Source organism: Pinus tabuliformis, chromosome J (assembly GCF_031772625.1).
Source record: "Pinus tabuliformis cultivar Carrire ecotype Pingquan chromosome J, CPIR1, whole genome shotgun sequence".
In the NCBI taxonomy this organism is placed as follows: Eukaryota; Viridiplantae; Streptophyta; class Pinopsida; order Pinales; family Pinaceae; genus Pinus; species Pinus tabuliformis.
The window spans coordinates 1,062,233,233-1,062,255,870 of NC_142295.1; the positions used below are offsets into that span (position 1 = coordinate 1,062,233,233).

A 22,638-nucleotide genomic window follows, 5' to 3' on the forward strand; every position below is an offset into this window, starting at 1 on the left:
AGCAAGTTCCTCTACCCGCAGTCGATTACCTTGATCCCATCGCCACACTATCCGATGGTACAATCCCTTACATGGTTTGGTTCATTCGTCGCTTGGTTATCGGGTTGCATTATCGCCTCCACCGTTTGGATTGGCTCTGCTCCTCCTCATGGTTTTCTGCAGTTCTTCTTTGTCTGTCACCAGACCTTGGAATGATTTGGAAAACCACTTGGCAAGAGCATATCGTGACTCTTTCATGTTGAAAATTTTAGGTATATATATTTCTGTTTTACTGCATTGTGGCATTTTCATAACTAGAGTTGTTTTACTGCTGAAAGCTTCAATTTTTTTACCTGCTAACCAAATTCGTAATGATGTGCAACTGGTTGTAGAGCTTGTCTCCCACATCCTAGAACCTCAGGCAAGGCCACGGGGCAGCATCTCACTGGTTTTCCTTGCTCACGAAACTTAGGTAAGGATTTGCTACCACCTGGTTAATCTTTTTGGAATGAGTTTGATTCTTCAGAGGATGTGAGTCTGAGATGGTTGGCTACACTAGTTCTATTGCACAGCCTTCCATGTTCCAAGGGTTTAATGGCTGGTTGAGTTATCAGAGTAATTTTTTTGTACAGCCACGAGCTGTCGGGGTTGAGAGTTGTTCCCATTTTACTCGGCAGAGGGTTTTGTTATAGGTTCTTGACATCGGTTGAACAGTGTTGTTCTGATGTAACTTGTGTATATTTGGTTACCCATCATGAACCTTTCCGGGACCTACTGGGTTGTATCAAATGTGCTTACCAGGTGCTATGAAGCACTCTCAAGAACACCTGGAGTGTAGTTTCTAGAGGCGCCTTAGTTAATTACTCTCTTTGCAATGTTTATTTGTATAACCCATCATCACAGAGTTATCCCCAACTATTCTTAAATGATGATTTCAAGCTATGTACAATTGTGTATTTAATGATATGGATTTCATTCATGTTTACTGTTTAAATGTTTTAGTTCTATGAATTATAACAGTCCCTGCTCAGACTGTTATATGATTTAATGAATCAACTGAATTTGAAATAAAGGTTGAAATGTATGGCATTGTTTCCACTTCTCTGTGCTTATCGTCTTTGGTTCCTTTCTGGTACTTCCACCCCATGCTTATGTCAGTTGATTAAATCTAGTGTTCTAAATTAATTATTTGCAGTAAAAATAGTTGTGGAACCCCACCCAGCGTAGTCTTGGCGGTCTATGTACACGGTGACCCTTGACAGGCTGGTTTACCTATTATGGGGTTTCCTCCCTTCACAGCTCTCTATGGCCTGACGGTTACAATCTGTAGCCGAGGATTTTTCTTTACGTTTTATATACTGTATATGTACATATTTTTCCACCTATCCACCTGTTAGTTGTAAGAGCTGTGTGCAGTTTATTAATCGGTGTTTATGCCATACCATACCTTCATATAGTACTCGACGAATGTTATGAACTGGTATGATTTGGTTTCTACCCTCCTCGTTCTGGTTAGCACTATCAGGAGGTTCTCGCCTCTTAACTCATTTGCTGACTATGAAATTTATAATAATAGTTTCAAAATTACACCCACTCACCAGGGTTTCAAATTGTGAATTGTCAATCTACTACAACGACCGCTTCCTAGGGTCACTTTTCTCCCCTCAACAGAGTTTAGCGTAGACACCCTGTCTCAGATGTTAAACAGTTTATATATATCTTCTTCTCTCCCTAAATCCTCTATAAGGGATCACTCATGTTTCTTTTTGTTAACGGGTACATTTTAATTACAAAGTTAATCTTGTACAGAGGCTTAATGTTTTCCTTCTGCTACAATTCTTTCTTTTATTTCCAAGAATAATACAAAACTTACAGAATTAATTCTAATTCTTTCTTTCTACTATAGTTCTTTTTTTCAATAATAATACAGAACTTACATAGTTAGTTCTAATGTCTTCTTTCTGCTATAGTTCTATCTTTCATTTCAAGAATAATACAGAACTTACATAGTTAACTCTAATGTCTTCTTTTTGCTACAGTTCTTTCTTTCATTTCAAGAATAATACAGAACTTACAGAGTTAACTCTAATGCTTTCTTTCTACTACAGTTCTTCTTTTATTTCAATAATAATACAGAACTTAATCGTGCATAGCAATTAGAGTTTTTGTTTGATACCTGTGATGTGCTTATTTCACTGAACAATTCACCTCTGTCCCTTCGGAGCTTCGGCCACTCGTAACGCCTTCCAAATTCTGAGCTTTCCTATGTCTCCTGCTTCAATTTTCCACCCAACCTTGAGATTTGTCTTTCGAGACTAGAATCTCCCCCCGTGCTCTCTTGCAGGACCACTGTCCCCTGCAAGATATCTGCACTCAGTGCTTGGCTATCTGGTCCTTACTGGATTTAGCCATTTTCTTTTTTTTTGTTTTTCTGTCTGTCCTCTACAGCACAGTCTAACTTCCTTTTTTTTCTCCCTCTCCCCCAGAAACCTTTCCTGTCAGAAGAGATAGTTAGGGTTGCATCCACCGCAACTGTTTCTCCCAACTTCCCATTCAGAAGTTTCCAACATTTTCCAAAAACATTTCTTATGTTATAAAAAAAAAAATAACAATATTATTAAATTCCAAAACATTTAACAATGTCATATTCAGTTTTTAACCACAGTAAATTTAAATATTTACATCTTCCTAGGGCATTACATCTGCCCCTCCTGAAATTAGACATCGTCCCGATGTCCGTTGACCAAGAACAACTCCGGGTAAGCTTTCCTCATGAACTCTTCATCTTCCCAAGTGGCCTCATCAGGCCCATAGTGTTGCCATTGCACTTTAACTTGGATAATAGCTCGCTTCCGCAACTGTACTTCTCTCTGGTCGAGAATGCTCAGCGGCTCGACCAAGACTTCTCCTTCCGGTTTGACCTGCAACGTGGAATATTCTAAGTCAGTTTCTTAAAAGGAAAACTTTTAGACTGGTCTACTGGAAATAATCCTCACCTGTATATCCTGCCATATGATCACATGTTTAGGGTCATAAACATATTTTTTTAATACAAGTACATGGAAGACATTGTGGACCAGAATGTGACTTGGCAGGGGGAGCTGGTAAGCCACCGACCCAATTCTTGCCAAGACCTGGAATGGTCCACAATATCGAGGTTCCAACTTGGTACACCTACTCCATTGCAATGTACTCCTTCTTGCTTGAATTCTCACATACACATGGTCACCGACTTGGTATTCTTTAAACCTCCTCTTTCGGTCGACAAAGTTCTTTTTCCTATCCTGAGCAGCTTTCAAATTAGACCACAGCTTTTTGACCATTTCCTTAAGCATTTCTAGCCCTAACCTTAATTTATCTTCAGGCCCACCCTAGCTTGAGGGTGTGCGGTACATCCGCCCCTACAAAACCTCAAAGGGGCTCATCTGTAACGAGGTATGATAGCCGTTATTGTATGCAAACTAAAACAAGTGTAAATACTCCTCCCATTGCATTGGTTGATGCATTACATACGCCCTTAACATGTCTTCTACCACTTGGTTCACCGGCCCTATTTGTTCGTCGGTCTGGGGGTGATACGCTGTACTGAATTTCAGCTGTGTTCCTAATTCCGCAAATAATGTCTTCCAAAAGGCCGACGTGAATTTCATGTCCTGGTCTGAAATTATCGTCTTCGGGAGTCCATGCAATTTAAACACATTTTGCATGAAGATATGGGCAATATATACAACTCTGTAGGTAGATTGCATAGGTATAAAATGTGCTGCCTTACTCAGTTTGTCCACCACCACCATAATAGAATCGTTATTCTTCTTTGTCTTAGGCAACCCCGTTATGAAATCCATGGAAATGGTTTCCCACTTCCACTTCGGAATGGGTAATGGCTGCAATAGCTCCGCTGGATGTTGATGCTCTGCCTTAATTTGTTGGCACTCTAAACATCATGCCAGATACTTGGCCACATTCTTCTTCATACCTGGCTAGTAATATTCTTTTCGAAGTGCAGTGATCATTTTCTAATATCCTGGGTGTCCAGCATAGTGGCTGATGCGAAATTCATCCAGAATCAGGTTTTTAACGTTGTTTTGATTAGGTACATATAGCCTTTTCTTGTAGTACAATGTTCCAACATCATCCACCTCGTAGCCTTGCCATTTTTCCTTGTTGGTAAACTGTTGTACTTGTTGTTTTACTTGTTGGTATACAGTGTCTTGTTCTGCTACCTTCTTTATCATTTCCTCGAAGGGATTTTTCCATTCGCTGAAGGAAATTGCGTACAAACATTGTAATTTCCGACTTAACGCGTCGGTCACCCTGTTTTCTTTCCCCTTCAGATGTTTGATTTCAAAGTCAAAACCACTTAAGAAATCTACCCACCGTGCTTGCCTAGCAATTAAAGTGGGCTGGCTAAAATAATTGGCCAGGCTGTGGTGGTCTGTTAGTAACAAAAATTTCCTTCCCATAAGATAATGTCGCCACATCTTCAAAGCGTGTATGATAGCTACCAACTCTAAGTCATAAGAAGAATATTTATGCTCATGCTATTTTAGTTTCCTTGACTCGTAAGCAATTACTTTCCCTTCTTGCATCAACACGCCTCCCACACCTTCCTTGCTTGCATCAGTGCACACCACATAGTCCTTATTAGGATCAGCTATGCTCAAAATGGGTGCGGTGGTGAGCAGGCGCTTAAGCTGCTCAAAACTTCTCTGACATTCCGGGGTCCATCTGAATGCTCTTCCTTTCTTTTGTAAGGAGGTGATAGGATACGCTACCCTTGAGAAACCTTCCACAAATCGTCTGTAATAACCAGCTAGCCCCATAAAGGACCTGATGTCTGCTACATCTTTCAGTATGGGCCACTCCATTATGGTCTTTATCTTTTCAGGGTCCACTTCGATCCCTTCCTTTGTGATTATATGGCCCAGATACTATATTTCTTCCTTGAAGAAGTCACACTTGCTGAACTTGGCATATAACTAGCGTTCTCGGAGAGTTTGCAGCACCAATCTGAGGTGCTCCTTGTGCTCTTCCATGGTACAGGAATATATCAATATATCATCGATAAATATCAGCACAAATCTGTCCAAACATTGATGAAATATGTTGTTCATCAAGCACATGAAATTTGCGGGGGCGTTAGTCAACCCAAAGGGTAGCACCACAAACCCGTAATGCCCATACCTTGTTCTAAAAGTTGTTTTAGCGATGTCCTCTTCCTTAATCCTAATTTGGTGATAACCTGATCACAAATCGATCTTGGAGAATACTGTGGCACCTTTCACTTGGTCGAACAATTCATCAATCTGAGGTAGAGGATACTTGTTTTTGATTGTCAGTTTATTCACCTGACGATAATCTATACACATGCGAAGAGTCCTGTCTTTTTTCTTAACAAACAATATTGGAGCTCCCCAAGGAGACACGCTGGGACGAATATAGTTTTTGTCTAACAGCTCCTGTAGCTGCATTTTTAACTCTGTCAACTCAGGTATACTCATTCTGTAGGGTGCTCGGGATACTGAGGCTGCCCCTAATACCAATTCGATAGTAAAGTCTATATCCCTCTTAGGTGGCAGTCTAGGAATCTCTTCCGGAAACACATCAGAAAATTCTTGTATGACTAGGATGTTGTCCAATGTGGCTGTCTTATCCTTCGAGTCAGCATTGCCCACTTGGATGGCATAAATATGACATCCCTTCCTGATTCATTTCGCTAACTAAGATGTGGTTATTGGTCGAACCTATACTGGCCGCTTAATTCCTGGCATCTCTTGCCTAGCTCCAAGTTCATCCCTATAATAAATAGTCTTTGTCTTGCAATTGACCATTGACCAGTGCTTTTCTAACCAGTCCATACCGATTAGAACATCATATGAACCAAGGGGAAGCACATTCAAATCTGCCATTACTGGCTGCCCTGCTATTGTTGAAGAGCAGTTATTGACTTTTGCCCGCACTCGCCTCTTGGCCCCTCTAGCCAACTGTACTAGCCACAGATTCTTGAATTTAATAGGTTGCAGTTTACAATGTTCTACTACCTTAGGACTAATATAACTTAATATGGCTCCAGGGTCAATTAAAATAGCTACAGTAAGGTCTGAAATTTTACCTTCAAATTCCACCATGGTCGGCTGGTACTTCGCCTAACGATCATCCATGACTGCATTAATCCTTGGTATGCTATGTCCTACATCACCGACTGTCAATGCTTCATGGATTTGGGATAACTGTTCAGTTCCCTTTCGCTGCAGACAGTTTTTGACATAGTGAGGCCCTCCACAACCCCAACACTGTACTGGGGGTCTTGCTATACCTTCGCTGTCCAATCTTGCAAGCTATTCGTCGACTCTGGACTCACTGTTTTGCTTGGATCTGAATGCGTTTTTCTATATAGTCTGTTGTTCTGCCCCTTGCCAAATCCCTTGCTTCCACCACTGCGATTTCCTTTACTGTTTCCAGTTGACTTATTACCTCTTTTCTCATTCCATCTTTTGCCTGGAACTTCTCCTTTTTGTTTACTCTGCTGGTAACAAATCCTGGCTTTACGGATAGCTTCATCCATTGTCTTTGGATTGTCAAACTCAATCCTTTCCCGCATATACAGTGGTAAACTACTAACAAATCTTTGCACCTTAGCTTTTTCTTCTCTAATATAAGGCACATAACGAACTAAGGAAGTAAATCGGGTGATAAATTTGTCCATGATCTGCTGCCCCAACCGCAAGTCATTGAATTCCCTTGCCTTTTTGTCGTAAAAACACTCAGTCAGGTATCTTTCTTTGAAGTACCTTTGAAATTTCTCCCAAGTTATGGTATGTTTGCTTACTGCTTTTACGATCTTAACTTCTTCCCACCATAGGGTAGCTTTTCCTTGCAGTTGGAAAATGGCCATCCGTGCCTTAAGGTTGTGATCATATTCGTATAACTGGAAATATTTGTTCATATTAATCAACCATGCCTCAGCTGCTTCCTCCTATTCCCCATTGAAGTGCGGCGGTTTAATCTTATGAAACTCTCCTTGCAACTCTATTCGTTGCCTTTTTGAGGTTTGTTGTTCAGATGCATTATCAGATCGTTCCTCCCTCTCTTCGGACCCTTCAGGTTCTATATGGTGGTTCTATTCTTCTGATATTCTCTGTTGTTCCACACTGGGATTAACTGGCGGCTGGTTCTATCTGTCAGATAGGCTTTTCATAATTCTTTCTTGTTCCATCGTTAGTCATTCATTATCTTCACGTAACCGGGCCATTTCTTTTTTCAATTCGTGCACCATTTCCAAAGTAGCCTGGTTTGTATTGCAAGCTTCCTCTCTGAGCTGTACCCATAGCTTGGATTACTCTCAGGAGTAGGTATGGGTCCCTGACCCATCCCATACCTATGTGATGTACTGTCCGCTCTTCTCATACTGGCAGTCTCCTGATTTCCTGTTCTGTTTCTTGACAGAAAGAAGGTGACAGAAAGAAAAAGTTAACACACTCACTGTTTTCTTGAATTGCACAAATAAAGTCAAAATAAATTGTATATGTTATTTTCTGTAGTCAACCTTCCATTCCCAGAGGCCTCAATTTTGTAACTGGGCTCTGATACCAACTGTCATGTCTCCCAAAAACTACCTCGTAAATTTTTTTAGGAATAACACTATGGAGTTAATAAGTCCGCACTATTTTACTATTTCAGTCATCAGTGAAGTTTTCCAACTTCTAAACTATTGTTTCATGGCGGAGTTGCTGACAGGTACATTAGGATCAGGGTTAATTAACTCCAAGTGTACCTAGAAATCTCCCGCCTTTTCATTATCAGTGTCATAGCAGATGTTTATTACACTTGGCAATTTTATTGGATAAATTTTGGTTATGTTGTACATATTGCTATTAAGGCTCTGGCTATCGATGTTAATTCTCCCTACTCAGCCCTCTACGTGGCACGAGTAGGTTCCTCTACCCAGAGTCGATTACCTCGAGCCCATCGCCACACTAACTGATGGTACAATCCCTTACATGGTTTGGTTCATTCATCTCTTGGTTATCGGGTTGCATTATCGCCTCCACCATTTGGCTTGGCTTTGCTCCTCCTCATGGTTTTCTACAGTCCTGCTCTATCCGTCGCCAGACCTTGGAATGATTTGGAAAACCACCCAGCAGGAGCATATGGTGACTCTTTCATGTCGAAAATTCCAGGTATATATATTTCTGTTTTACTGCATTGTGGCATTTTCATAACTGGAGTTGTTTTACTATTGAACGCTTCAATTTTTTTACCTGCCAACCAAATTTGTAATGCTGTGCAATTGGTTGTAGAGCTTGTCTCCCACGTCCGAGAACCTCAGGCGAGGCCACGAGGTGGCATCTCACTGGTTTTCCTTGCTCACGAAACCCAGGTAAGGGTTTGCTCCCACATGGTTAATTTTTTTGGAATGAGTTTGATTCTTCAAAGGATGTGAGTCTGAGATGGTTGGCTACACTGGTTCTATTACATAGCCTTCCACGTTCTAAGGGTTTGATGGCTGGTTGAGTTATCATAGTAATTTTTTTTGTACAGCCACGAGCTGTCGGGGTTGAGAGCTATTCCCCTTTTACTCGGTAGAGGGTTTTGTTATAGGTTCTTGACATCGGTTGAATAGTGTTGTTCTGATGTAACTTGTGTATATTTGGTTACCCATCATGAACCTTTCTAGGACCTACCAGGTTGTATCAAATGTGCTTACCAGGTTCCATGAAGTGATCTTAGGAACTCCTGAGTGTAGTTGCTAGAGGCGCCTTGGTTAATTACTCTCTTTGCAATGTTTATATGTATAACCCATCGTCACAGAGTTATCCCCAACTGTTCTTAAATGATGATTTCAAGCTATGTACAACTGTGTATTCAATGATATGGATTTCATTCCTGTTTACTGTTTAAATGTTTTAGTTCTATGAAGCATAACAGTCCCTGCTCAGACTGTTATACGATTTAATGGTTGAACTGAATTTGAAATAAAGGTTGAAATGTATGGCATTTTTCCATTTCTCTATGCTTATCATCTTTGGTTCTTTTCTGGTACTTCCACCCCATGCTTATGTCTGTTGATTAAATCTGGTGTTCTCAATTAATTATTTGTTGTAAAAATATTTGTGGAACCCCACCCAGCGTAGTCTTGGTGGTCTATGTACATAGTGACCGTTGAAGGGCTGGTTTACCTGTTATGGGGTTTCCTCCCTTCGTAGCTCTCTGTGTCCTGACGGTTACAATCCGTAGCTGAGGATTTTTCTTTACGTTTTATATACTGTGTATGTACATATTTGTCCGCGTATCCACCTGTTAGTTGTAAGAGCTGTGTGCAGTTTATTAATCGCTATTTCCGCCATACCATACCTCCATATAGTACTCAACTAATGTTATGAACCAGTATCGTTTGGTTTCTACCCTCCTCTTTATGGTTAGCACTATCAGGGAGGTTATCGCCTCTTAACTCATTTACTGAGTATGAAATTTATAATAATAGTTTCAAAATTACACCCACCCACCAGGGTTTCAAATTGTGAATTGTCAATCTACTACAACGACTGCTTCCTAGGGTCGCTTTTCTCCCCTCAATAGATTTTAGCATAGACACCATGTCTTTGATGTTAAACAGTTTATATATATCTTCTTCTCTCCCTAAATCCTCTAGAAGGGATCGCTCATGTTTCCTTTTGCTAACGGATACATTTTAATTACAGAGTTAATCTTGTACAGAGGCTTAATGTTTTCCTTTTGCTACAGTTCTTTCTTTTATTTCCAAGAATAACACATAACTTACAGAATTAATTATAATGCTTTCTTTCTGCTACAGTTTTTTTTCCAAGAATGATATAGGACTTACAAAGTTAGTTCTAATGTCTTCTTTCTGCTACAGTTCTCTCTTTCATTTCAAGAATAATACAGAACTTACAGAGTTAACTCTAATGTCTTCTTTCTGCTACAGTTCTTTCTTTCATTTGAATAATAATACAGAACTTACAGAGTTAACTCTAATGCTTTCTTTCTACTACAGTTCTTCTTTTATTTCAATAATAATACAGAACTTAATCATGTACAACTATTAGAGTTTTTTTTTATACCTGTGATGTTCTTATTTCACTGAACTATTCACCTCTGTCCCTTCAGAGTTTCGGCCACTCGTAACGCCTTCCAGATTCTAAGCTTTCCTATGTCTCCTTCAATTTGCCACCCAACCTTGAGATTCATCTTTCGAGACCAGAATCTCCCCCCTTGCTTTCTTGCAGGACCACTGTCCCTAGCAAGATATCTGCACTCAGTGCTTGGCTATTTGGTCCTTACTAGACTTAGCCATTTTCTTTTTTTTTTTGTTTTTCTATCTATCCACTACAGCACAGTCTAAGTTCCTTTTTTTTCTCCCTCTCACCTGGAAACCTTTCCAGTCAGAAGAGATAGTTAGGGTTGCATCCACTACAACTGTTTCTCCCAACTTCCCATTCAGAAGTTGCCAACATTTTCCAAAAACATTTCTTATGTTATAAAAAAAATAATAACAATATTATTAAATTCCAAAATAGTTAACAATGTCATATTCAGCTTTTAGCCACAATAAATTCAAATATTTACATCTTCCTGGGGCATTACAGGCCTAGTAATTCCTTAAGACTGAATCACTTATCCATTCTTTGTAGCAGTGTTTATTAGGCCAATGGATGGATTTCTAAATCTACAATGAAGATTTGAAAACATTTTTTTTAGAATTACCATGTGTTTTCTAGTTTTTTGGCAATATATTTTTCTTTTTCTTCACTTTGTTTATTATTTAGAGTAGTATTGTCATCGATATACTATTTTTAATTGCACAGCCTAAGAAACAATTGTGGGGGTCCAAATGGGATAGGTGGGTGGCCACCAACACCCACCTAGATCACAATGATTAGTATAATAGTGTTACAAAATAATAAAACATAAAACATAAAACAAACAAACAATATAGTAATAACATGAATTAAAAAATGATAATGATTAGCATAATAGTGTTACAATATAGTAAAACATAAAACAAACAAACAATATAGTAATAACATGAATTAAATAATGATAATGATTAGTATAATAGTGTTAGAAAATAGTAAAACATAAAAAATAAAGCAAACAAACAATATAGTAATAACATGAATTAAATAATGATAATGATTAGTACAATAGTGTTACAATATAGTAAAGCATAAAACATAAAACAAACAAACAATGTAGTAATAACATGAATTAAAATTATTAATATAGTAATATCATTAATTAAATAATAATAATGAATAGTATAATAATGTTACAAAATACTGTTACAATATACTAAAATATAAAACATAAAACATAAAACAAATAAACAATATAGTAATAAGATGAATTAAAATTATTAATATAGTAATAACATGAATTAAATGATGTTAATGATTAGTATAATAGTGTTACAAAATAGTAAAAAATAAAACAAACAAACAATATAGTAATAACATGAATTAAATAATAATAATGATTAGTATGGTAGTGTTACAAAATAGTGTTACAATATGGTAAAAAGTAAAACATAAAATAGGCAAACAATATAGTAATAAAATGAATTAAAACTCTTAATATAGCAATAACATGAATTAAAATTAATAATATAGTAATATCATGAATTAAAATTATTAATATAGTAATAACATGAATTAAATAATGATAAGATTAGTATAATAGTATTACAAAATAGTAAAAAAAAAAACAGAAAACAAACAAACAATATAGTAATAACATCGATTAAAATTATTAATATAGTAATAACATGAATTAAAATTATTAATATAGTAATAACATGAATCAAATAATGATAATGATTAGTAAAATAGTGTTACAAAATATTGTTACAGAATAGTAAAACATAAAACATAAAACAAACAAACAATATAGTAATAACATGAATTAAAATTATTAATATAGAAATAACATGAAATATATAATTATAATGATTTGTATAATAGTGTTACAAAATAGTAAAACATAAAGCATAAAACAAATGAACAATATACTAATAACATGAATTAAATAATGATATTGACTAGTATAATAGTGTTACAATATAGTAAAACATAAAACATAAAACAAACAAAAAATATAGGAATAAGATGTATTAAAGTAATTAATATAGTAATAACATGAATTAAAATTATTAATGAAGTAATAACATGAATTAAATAATTATAATGATTAGTATAATAGTGCTACAAAATAGTGTTCCAATATAGTAACACATAAAACATAAAAGAAACAAACAATATAGTAATAACATGAATTAAATAATCATAATCATTAGTATAATAGTGTTACAACATAGTGTTAAAAAATAGTAAAACATAAAACATAAAACAAACAAACAATATAGCAATAACACTATGTTGTAGCACAAGTGTTACAAAATTCATAGTGTTACAAAATAGTAAAACACAAAACATAAAACAAACAAACAATATAGAAATAATATGAATTAAATAAGGATAATGATTGCTATAATAGTGTTACAAAATAGGGTTACAAAAAACATAAAACAAACAAACAATATAGTAATAAAATGAATTAAATGATGTTAAAGATTAGTATAACAGTGCTACAAAATAGTAAAACATAAAACATAAAACAAACAAACAATATAGTAATAACATGAATTAAAATTATTAATATAGTAATAACATGAACTAAATAATGATAATGAATAGTATAATAGTGTTACAAAATAGTATAACATAAAACATAAAACAAACAAACAATATAGTAATAACATGAATTAAATAATGACAATGATTATTATAGTAGTGTTACAAAATAGTGTTGCCAAATAGTAAAAGATAAAACATAAAACAAATAAACAATATAGTAATACCATGAATTAAATAATGATAATGATTAGTATAATAGTGTTACAAAATAGTAAAACATAAAACATAAAACAAACAAACAATATAGTAATAAAATGAAGTAAAATTATTAATATAGTAATAACATGAATTAAATAACTATAATGATTAGTATATTAGTGTTACAAAATAATGTTACAATATAGTAAGACATAAAACATAAAACAAACAAACAATATAGTAATAACATGAATTAAATAATGATAATGATTAGTATAATATTGTTACAAAATATTGCTACAAAATAGTGTTACAAAATTGTAAAACATAAAACATAAAAAAAACAAACAATATAGTAATAACATGAATTAAATAATGATAATGATTAGTATAATATTGTTACAAAATATTGCTACAAAATAGTGTTACAAAATTGTAAAACATAAAACATGAAACAAACAAAAAAGATAGTAATAGCATGAATTAAAATTATTAATATAGTATTAACATGAATTAAATAATTATAATGATTAGTATAATAGTGCTACAAAATAGTGTTGCAAAGTAGTAAAACATAAAACATAAAACAAACAAACAATATGCTAATAACGTGAATTAAATAATGATAATGATTAGTATAGTAGTGTTACAAAATAATAAAACATAAAACATAAAACAAACGAACAATACAGTAATAACATGAATTAAATAATGATAATGATTAGTATAATAGTCTTACAAAATAGTAAAACATAAAAAATATGACAAACAAACAATATAGTAATAACATGAAGTAAATAATGATAATGATTAGTATAATAGTGTTACAAAATAGTGTTACAATATTGTAAAACATAAGATATTAAAAAAACAATATACTAATAAAATGAATTAAAATTATTAATATATTAATAACTTGAATTAAATAATGATAATGATTAGTATAATAGTGATACAAAATAGTGTTACAGTATAGTAAAACATAAAACATAAAACAAACAGACAATATAGTGATAACATGAGTTAAATAATGTTAATGTTTAGTATAATAGTGTTACAATATAGTTTTACAAAACAGTAAAACATAAAAGATAAAACAAATAAAAAATACAGTAATAACATGAATTAAATAATGATAATGATTAGTATAGTAGTATTACAAAATATTAAACATAAAACATAAAACAAACGTACAATATAGTAATAACATGAATTAAATAATGATATTGATTAGTATAATAGTGTTACAATATAGTAAAACAAAAAACATAAAACAAACAAACAATATAGTAATAACATGAATTAAAATCATTAGTAATAACATAAACTAAAGAATTATAATGTTTAGTATAATAGTGTTACAAAATAATGTCACATAAAACATAAAAAAAACAAACAATATACTAATAACATGAATTAAAATTATTAATATAGTAGTCACATGAATTAAATAATTATAATGATTAGTATAAAAGTGTGCAAAGTAGTGTTACAATATAGTAAACATAAAACATAAAATAAACAAACAATATAGTAATAACATGAATTAAATAATGATAATGATTAGTATAATAGTGTTACAATATAGTAAAACACAAAACATATAACAAACAAACAATATAGTAATAACATGAATTAAATAATGATAATGATTAGTATAATAGTGGTACAGAATAGTGTTATAATATAGTAAAACGTAAAACATAAAACAAACAAACAATATGGTAATAACATGAATTAAAATTATTAATATAGTAATAACATGAATTAAATAATTATAATGATTAGTATAATATTGTTACAAAATAGTGTTACAATATGGTACAACATAAGACGTAAAAAGAGACTCAATATAGTCATAACGTGAATTACATAATGATAATGATTATTGTAATAGTGTTACAAAATAGTGTTACAAATTAGTAAAACATAAAATATAGAACAAACAAGCAATCTAGTAATAAAATGAATAAAAATTATTAATATAGTAATAACATGAATTAAAAAATGATAATGATTAGTATAATAGTGTTACAAAATAGTGCTACAAATTAGTAAAACATAAAGCATAGAACAAGCAAACAATTTAGTAATAACATGAATTAAAATTATTAATATAGTAATAACATGAATTAAATAATGATAATGGTTAGTATAATAGTGTTACAAAGTAGTGTTACAAAAAACACAAAACAAACAAATAGTATAGTAATAACATGAATTAAAATTATTGATATAGTAATAATATGAATTAAATAATGATAATGATTAGTATAATAATGTTACAAAATAGCGTTACAAATTAGTAAAACATAAAACATAGAACAAACAAACAATATAGTAGTAACATGAACTAAAATTATTAATATAGCAATAACATGAATTTAATAATGATAATGATTAGTATAATAGTGTTACAAAATAGTGCTACAAAATAGTGTTACAAAATAGTAAAACATAAAACATAAAACAAACAAACAATATCGTAATAACATGAATTAAAATTTTTAATATAGTAATAACATGAATTAAATAATGATAATGATTAGTATAATAGTGTTACAAAATAGTAAAACATAAAACTTAAAACAAACAATATAGTAATAACATGAATTAAATAATGATATTGATTAGTATAATAGTGTTACAAAATAGTAAAACATAAAACATAAAACAAACAAACAATATAGTAATAACATGAATAAAATAATTATAATGATTAGTATAATAGTTTTACAAATAGTGCTACAATATAGTAAAACATAGAACATAAAACAAATAAACAATATAGTAATAACATGAATTCAAATTATTAATATAATAATAACATGAATTAAATAATTATAATGATTAGTATAGTAGTGTTAAAAAATAGTGGTACAATATAGTAAAACACAAAACATAAAACAAACAAACAATATAGTAATAACATGAATTAAAATTATTAGTATAGTAATAACATTAATTGAATAATGATAATGATTAGTATAATAGTGTTACAAAATAGCGTTACAAAATAGTAAAACATAAAACATAAAAGAAACAAACAATATAGTAATAACATGAATTAAATAATGATAATGATTTGTATAGTAGTGTTATAAAATAGTAAAACATAAAACATAAAACAAACAAACAATATTGTAATAACATGAATTAAAATTATTAATATAGTAATAACATGAAATAAATAATGATAATGATTAGTATAATAGTGTTACAAAATAGTAAAACATAAAATATAAAACAAACAAACAATATATTAATAACATAAATTAAATAATTATATTGATTAGTATAATAGTGTTACAAAATTGTGCTACAATATAGTAAAACATAAAACAAGCAAACAATATAGTAATAACATGAATTAAAATTATTAATATACCAATAACATGAACTAAATAATGATAATGATTAGTATAATAGTGTAAAAAATAGTGTTATAGAATAGTAAAACATAAAACAAACAAACAAACAAACAATATAGTAATAACATGAATTAAATAATTATAATGATTAGTATAATAGTGTTACAAAATAGCATTACAAAATAGTGCGACAATATAGTAAAACATAAAACATGAAACAAACAAACAATATGGTAATAACATGAATTAAAATTATTAATATAGTAATAACATGAATTAAATAATGATAATGATTAGTATAATATTGTTACAAAATAGTGTTACAAAAAACATAAAACAAACAAACAATATAGTAATAACATGAATTAAATAATTATAATGATTATTATAATATTGTTACAAAATAGTGTTACAATATAGTAAAACATAAAACGTAAAAAGAGAAACAATATAGTCATAACATGAATTACATAATGATAATGATTATTGTAATAGTGTTACAAAATAATGTTACAAATTAGTAAAACATAAAACTTAGAACAAACAAGCAATCTAGTTATAAAATGACTAAAAATTATTAATATAGTAATAACATGAATTAAATAATGATACTAATTAGTATAATAGTGTTACAAAATGGTAAAACATAAAACATAAAATAAACAAACAATACAGTAATAACATGAATTAAATAATGATACTAATTAGTATAATAGTGTTACAAAATGCTAAAACATAAAACATAAAACAAACAAACAATATAGTAATAACATGAATTAAAATTATTAATATAGTAATAACATGAATTAAATAATGATAATGATTAGTATAATAGTGTTACAATATAGTAAAACATAAAACACAAAACAAACAAACAATATAGTAATAACATGAATTAAATAATGATAATTATTCGTATAATAATGTTACAAAATAATGTTACAAATTAGTAAAATATAAAACATAGAACAAACAAACAATATAGTAGTAACATGAATTAAAATTATTAATATAGTAATAACATGAATTTAATAATGATAATGATTAGTATAATAGTGTTACAAAATAGTAAAATATAAAACATAAAACAAACAAACAATATCGTAATAACATGAATTAAAATTTTTAATATAGTAATAACATGAATTAAATAATGATAATGATTAGTATAATAGTGTTACAAAATAGTAAAACATAAAACTTAAAACAAACAATATAGTAACAACATGAATTAAATAATGATGTTGATTAGTATAATAGTGTTACAAAATAGTAAAACATAAAACATAAAAGAAACAAACAATATAGTATTAACATGAATAAAATAATTTTAATGATCAGTATAATAGTGTTACAAAATAGTGCTACAATATAGTAAAACATAGAATATAAAACAAACAAACAATATAGTAATAACATGAATTCAAATTATTAATATAATAATAACTTGAATTAAATAATTATAATGATTAGTATAATAGTGTTAAAAAATAGTGGTACAATATAGTAAAACATAAAACATAAAACAAACAGACCATATAGTAATAACATGAATTAAATAACGATAAGATTAGTATAATAGTGTTACAAAATAGTGTTATAAAATAGTAAAAAATAAAACATAAAACAAACAAACAATATTGTACTAACATGGCTTAAAATTATTAATATAGTAATAACATGAATTGAATAAAGATAATGATTAGTATAATAGTGTTACAAAATAGCGTTACAAAATAGTAAAGCATAAAACATAAAAGAAACAAACAATATAGTAAAAACATGAATTAAATAATGATAATGATTAGTATAGTAGTGTTACAAAATAGTAGAACATAAAACATAAAAGAAACAAACAATATAGTAATAACATGAATTAGATAATGATAATGATTACTATAATAGTGTTATAAAACAGTGATACAAAATAGTAAAACATAAAACATAAAACAAACAAACAATATTGTAATAACATGAATTAAAATTATTAATATAGTAATAACATGAAATAAATAATGATAATGATTAGTATAATGGTGTTACAAAAAAGTAAAACATAAAATATAAAACAAACGAACAATATAGTAATAACATGTATTAAATTATTATATTGATTAGTATAATAGTGTTACAAAATTGTGCTACAATATAGTAAAACATAAAACAAACAAACAATATAGTAATAACATGAATTAAATAATTATAATGATTAGTATAATAGTGTTACAAAATACTATTAAAAAATAGTGCGACAATATAGTAAAACATAAAACATGAAACAAACAAACAGTATGGTAATAACATGAATTAAAATTATTAATATAGTAATAACATGAATTAAAATCACCTTTAATATAGTAATAACATGGAATAAATAATGAGAATGATTAGTATAATATTGTTACAAAATAGTAAAACATAAAATATAAAACAAGTGAACAATATAGTAATAACATGAATTAAATAATGATATTGATTAGTATAATAGTGTTACAAAATAGTGCTACAATATAGTAAAACATAAAACCTAAAACAAACAAACAATATAGTAATAAGATGAATTAAAATTATTAATATAGTAATAACATGAACTAAATAATGATAATCATTATTATAATAGTGTTACAAAATTGGGTTACAAAATAGTATAACATAAAACATAAAACAAACAAAAAATATAGTAATAACATGAATTAAAAAATGATAATGATTATTATAATAGTGTTAGAAAATAGTATTACAAGTTAGTAAAACATGAGGCATAGAACAAACAAACAATTTAGTAATAACATGAATTAAATAATGATAATGATTAGTATAATAGTGTAACAAAGTAGTGTTACCAAAAACATAAAACAAACAAACAATATAGTAATAACATGAATTAAAATTATTAATACAGTAATAACATGAATTAAATAATGATAATGTTTGGTTTAATAAAGTTACAAAATAGTGGAACTTTTGTTAAGGTTGCTGAGTCAACAAAGAGGGGAAAGTATACTTTGTATGCAAGGATATGTGTTTACATGAATATAGCAGAGCCACTGCCGGAGTATATAGAGCTAGAATACCATGACAAAATATGGCAGCAACCAATCGATTTTGAGCACATTCCCTTCAGGTGTAGAAGATGCCATGAGTATGGACATCTATACAGGAAATGCCCACTAAACAAAGAAACGAAAATAATAAGGACACAGGTTGAAGAACAAAGGAGAACATAAGGAGTGGATACCGGGGATGAGGGCTTTCAGGAGGTCCAAAGGAAAAAAACTAGGCAAGGAAGGAACAAGGATCCAACAGAAGGGGAAATCTATAGTACTCGAAAACAAAAACAAGTTTCAGGTCCTCCAGCTGGAGGAAGACGAAAACGAGGGAGAAAGGAAAGAACAGGAAGATAATGAGAATGAACCAATGGAAATTATAAAAGAGACAAAAGACAGGGCATAACTCAGAACACGGAGATGGAAGAAGAGATGGGAGAAAGTCAGGGGAATACAACAGGGCAAACACAGATGGGAACAGACTCTCAAAAGGATAATGGGAACGAAGAAGAAAGAATTATGAAGAAATTGCTTCAAGAATGGAAAAATTTAGATGAGAGATTCATCACGGAAAAATAGAAACAATTATACAAAGAAACATTCCAGAAATATAAGGAGAAGAAAGGTAGCACCTCAGAGATTCAAATGGATCAAGTAGGGACGCAAGGGAACCAGAGCCTGGGAATGGACGGTACTGGCAAGGGGGGCAGAAAGAGAGGAAGACGAACATTAAATGAAACCATAGAAGCAGTCGGAGAAATATTGGTAAATTCAGGAAGGCTTATACCTCTATCAGAGGTATTTCAACAACCACCAAAGAAGTTATAAATGATAGTCACGAGCTGGAATATCAGAGGGCTAAATAGTAAGGGTAAGCAGAGGTACTTAAAGGAAAGACTGAAGAAAGATAAACCGAGCATAATGATAATCCAGGAAACGAAAATTAGGCATCAATAGATGGTAGAAATTATGAAAAGAAATAAACTACAATATGAGGTAATGGCTCAAGATGCGGATGGAACAACAGGGGGTTTGGCAATCCTCTGGAACCCTGAGGAGGTATTATTTGAAAATTGGATCAGCTTCCCCAGAATCCTCACAGGCCTGTTCAGATTGATAGGATCAGAGGAGCGAATACTCATTTCAGGAGTCTATGGACCGCATATCCCAAGAGAACGGAAGAACTTTCTCAAGGATATGCAAGCTATTAGAAGAATTCTCCCTAGAACACTGTGGATAGTAGGAGGAGATTTTAATATGATTAGAATGATAGACAAAAAGAAAGGTGGCTTAAGGAGACTGTATCAGAACATGGAGGAGTTTAATGAGATGATCACAGAACAGAGGCTGGTGGATATACCTACAACTAATGGTGTACACACATGGAACAATAGGAGGGGAGGAAGAAATCAAATTGCTTCTAGATTAGACAGGTTCCTTCTATCTGAACAAATTTTTAACCGGGATGTGTTTATAGAAGCTAAAATTCTACCGGCTTTAGGCTCAGACCACTGGCTTTAGGCTCAGACCACTGGCCGATTAGATTGGAAATTGATATCAAGAAGAACACTGGTAAGAAACCATTCAGATTCGAGACATTTTGGCTTAGAAACCCTCAATTCTTACAGAAAATAGAAGAATGGTGGACCCAGAGTAAAGTGAAAGGGAACGGGAAGATGCATACTATCCATCTGAAACTCAAAGAACTCAAAGGGAAAATAAAAAAATGGAATAAGGAAGAGTTTGGGAACATCATGGAGGAAAAACAAAAATTAGAGAAAGAAATGGAGGAAATACAACAAAAAATAATTCTAGAAGGGAGGGATGAGGAAAGAAGCAAAGAGGAAGGAAGAATAATAGGCCAGGTTGAAGAAAGAAGGAAACAGGAAGACATTTTGTGGAGACAAAAATCTAGGATAAGCTGGTTACGCGAAGGAGAAAGAAACACTACGTTTTTCCATCAAGCCATGATCCAGCATAGACAAAGGAACATGATCTTCTCCATTAAATATGCAGAGGGGGAAAGGATAATAGAACAAGAAACAATTGAGAAAATATTGGTGGAACAAGAAACAATTGAGAAAATATTGGTGGAACACCCCAAAGAGATACTCACAGAACCACAAAAAGATCGGGTATTAGCCATAGAATGCACTTGTAAGGAAATCCCTAAAATAATAACAGATGAGCAGAATAAGGCTTTGATGAGGGCAGTTACTTTAGAAGAGGTGGAAGAAATTGTGATGGATATGAGTAAGAACAAAGCTCCAGGACCTGATGGATATACCGTGGAGTTTTATCAAGCAGGGTGGCACTTTCTTGGCAAAGAAGTCCTGGAGGCAGTAGAGGAATCACGAATGAAGCAAAAGGTATGGCCAGGTATCAATTTGACCTTTATTACCCTAATCCCTAAGAGTGATAATTCATAAAATGCTCAAGGTTTTCACCCAATAGCCCTATGCAATGTCATATATAAAATCTTAGCCACTCTGATAGCAAAAAGATTAAAGCCTCTACTTCCGAATATAATTTCACCAGAGCAAACTAGATTTGTGGAGGGGCGACAAATTCTTGATGGGTTAGTAGTATCACAGGAAACGATACACTCACTAAAACAGAAAAAGAAGAAAGGAATGATGATGAAGCTGGACTTGTCAAAAGCATATGATCGTTTAAGCTAGAAATACCTCAAAGCGGTTCTTGGAGCCTATGGATTTAGCAGCAGGTGGATAGAGTGGGTATACAGCATGATATCGACCCCGAACTTCTCAATATTATTAAATGGGGTTCCTACGGCAACCTTTAGAGCTACCAGAGGAATTAGGCAAGGGGATCCTATTTCTCCATTCCTATTCATAATGGCAGCAGAAGGTCTCGGAAGATACTTCAAAAAAGAGTTGAGGGAAAAGAAAATCAAAGGCTTAAAGCTATGGGGAAACAATTTTCCTATCACTCACCAATAGTTTGTTGACAATATTATGCTATTCTGTGCGGTCTCAGTAAAAGAGGTGAGGAACATTAAAAGAATACTAGAGCTGTTTATGGAAGCATCGGGTATGGAGATTAACAAAGAAAAATCATGCACCTTCATATTCAATACTCCATAATCAATCAAGGCTCATTTGACCAGAACTTTAGGATTCAGGCATGGGGAACTTCCTACAAAGTACCTGGGGAATCAGCTAGATACAAATCCCACACGAATGAAAAATTGGCAAAATACTTTAGAAAAAATAAAGAACAAATTGGCAAGTTGGTCATTTAGATCTCTGAACATTGCTAGCAGAATTGTCCTATTGAAATCTGTCCTTCAAGCAATACCTATTTACTCCTTATCCATTATTACAACCCCCAAAGGGGTTTGCACAAAATGAAAGAAATATTTGGAAA

General features: G+C 31.6%; 1 protein-coding gene across 1 annotated transcript; it reads left to right on the plus strand.

Moving 5' to 3' along the window:
- The first annotated feature begins 20,247 nt into the window (after positions 1-20,247).
- On the plus strand, positions 20,248-20,769 carry LOC149230622 (uncharacterized). Its single transcript, XM_089381362.1, has one exon. It carries the CDS (start codon positions 20,248-20,250, stop codon positions 20,767-20,769), a length of 522 nt encoding a protein of 173 aa, XP_089237488.1.
- The last annotated feature ends 1,869 nt before the right edge of the window (positions 20,770-22,638 follow it).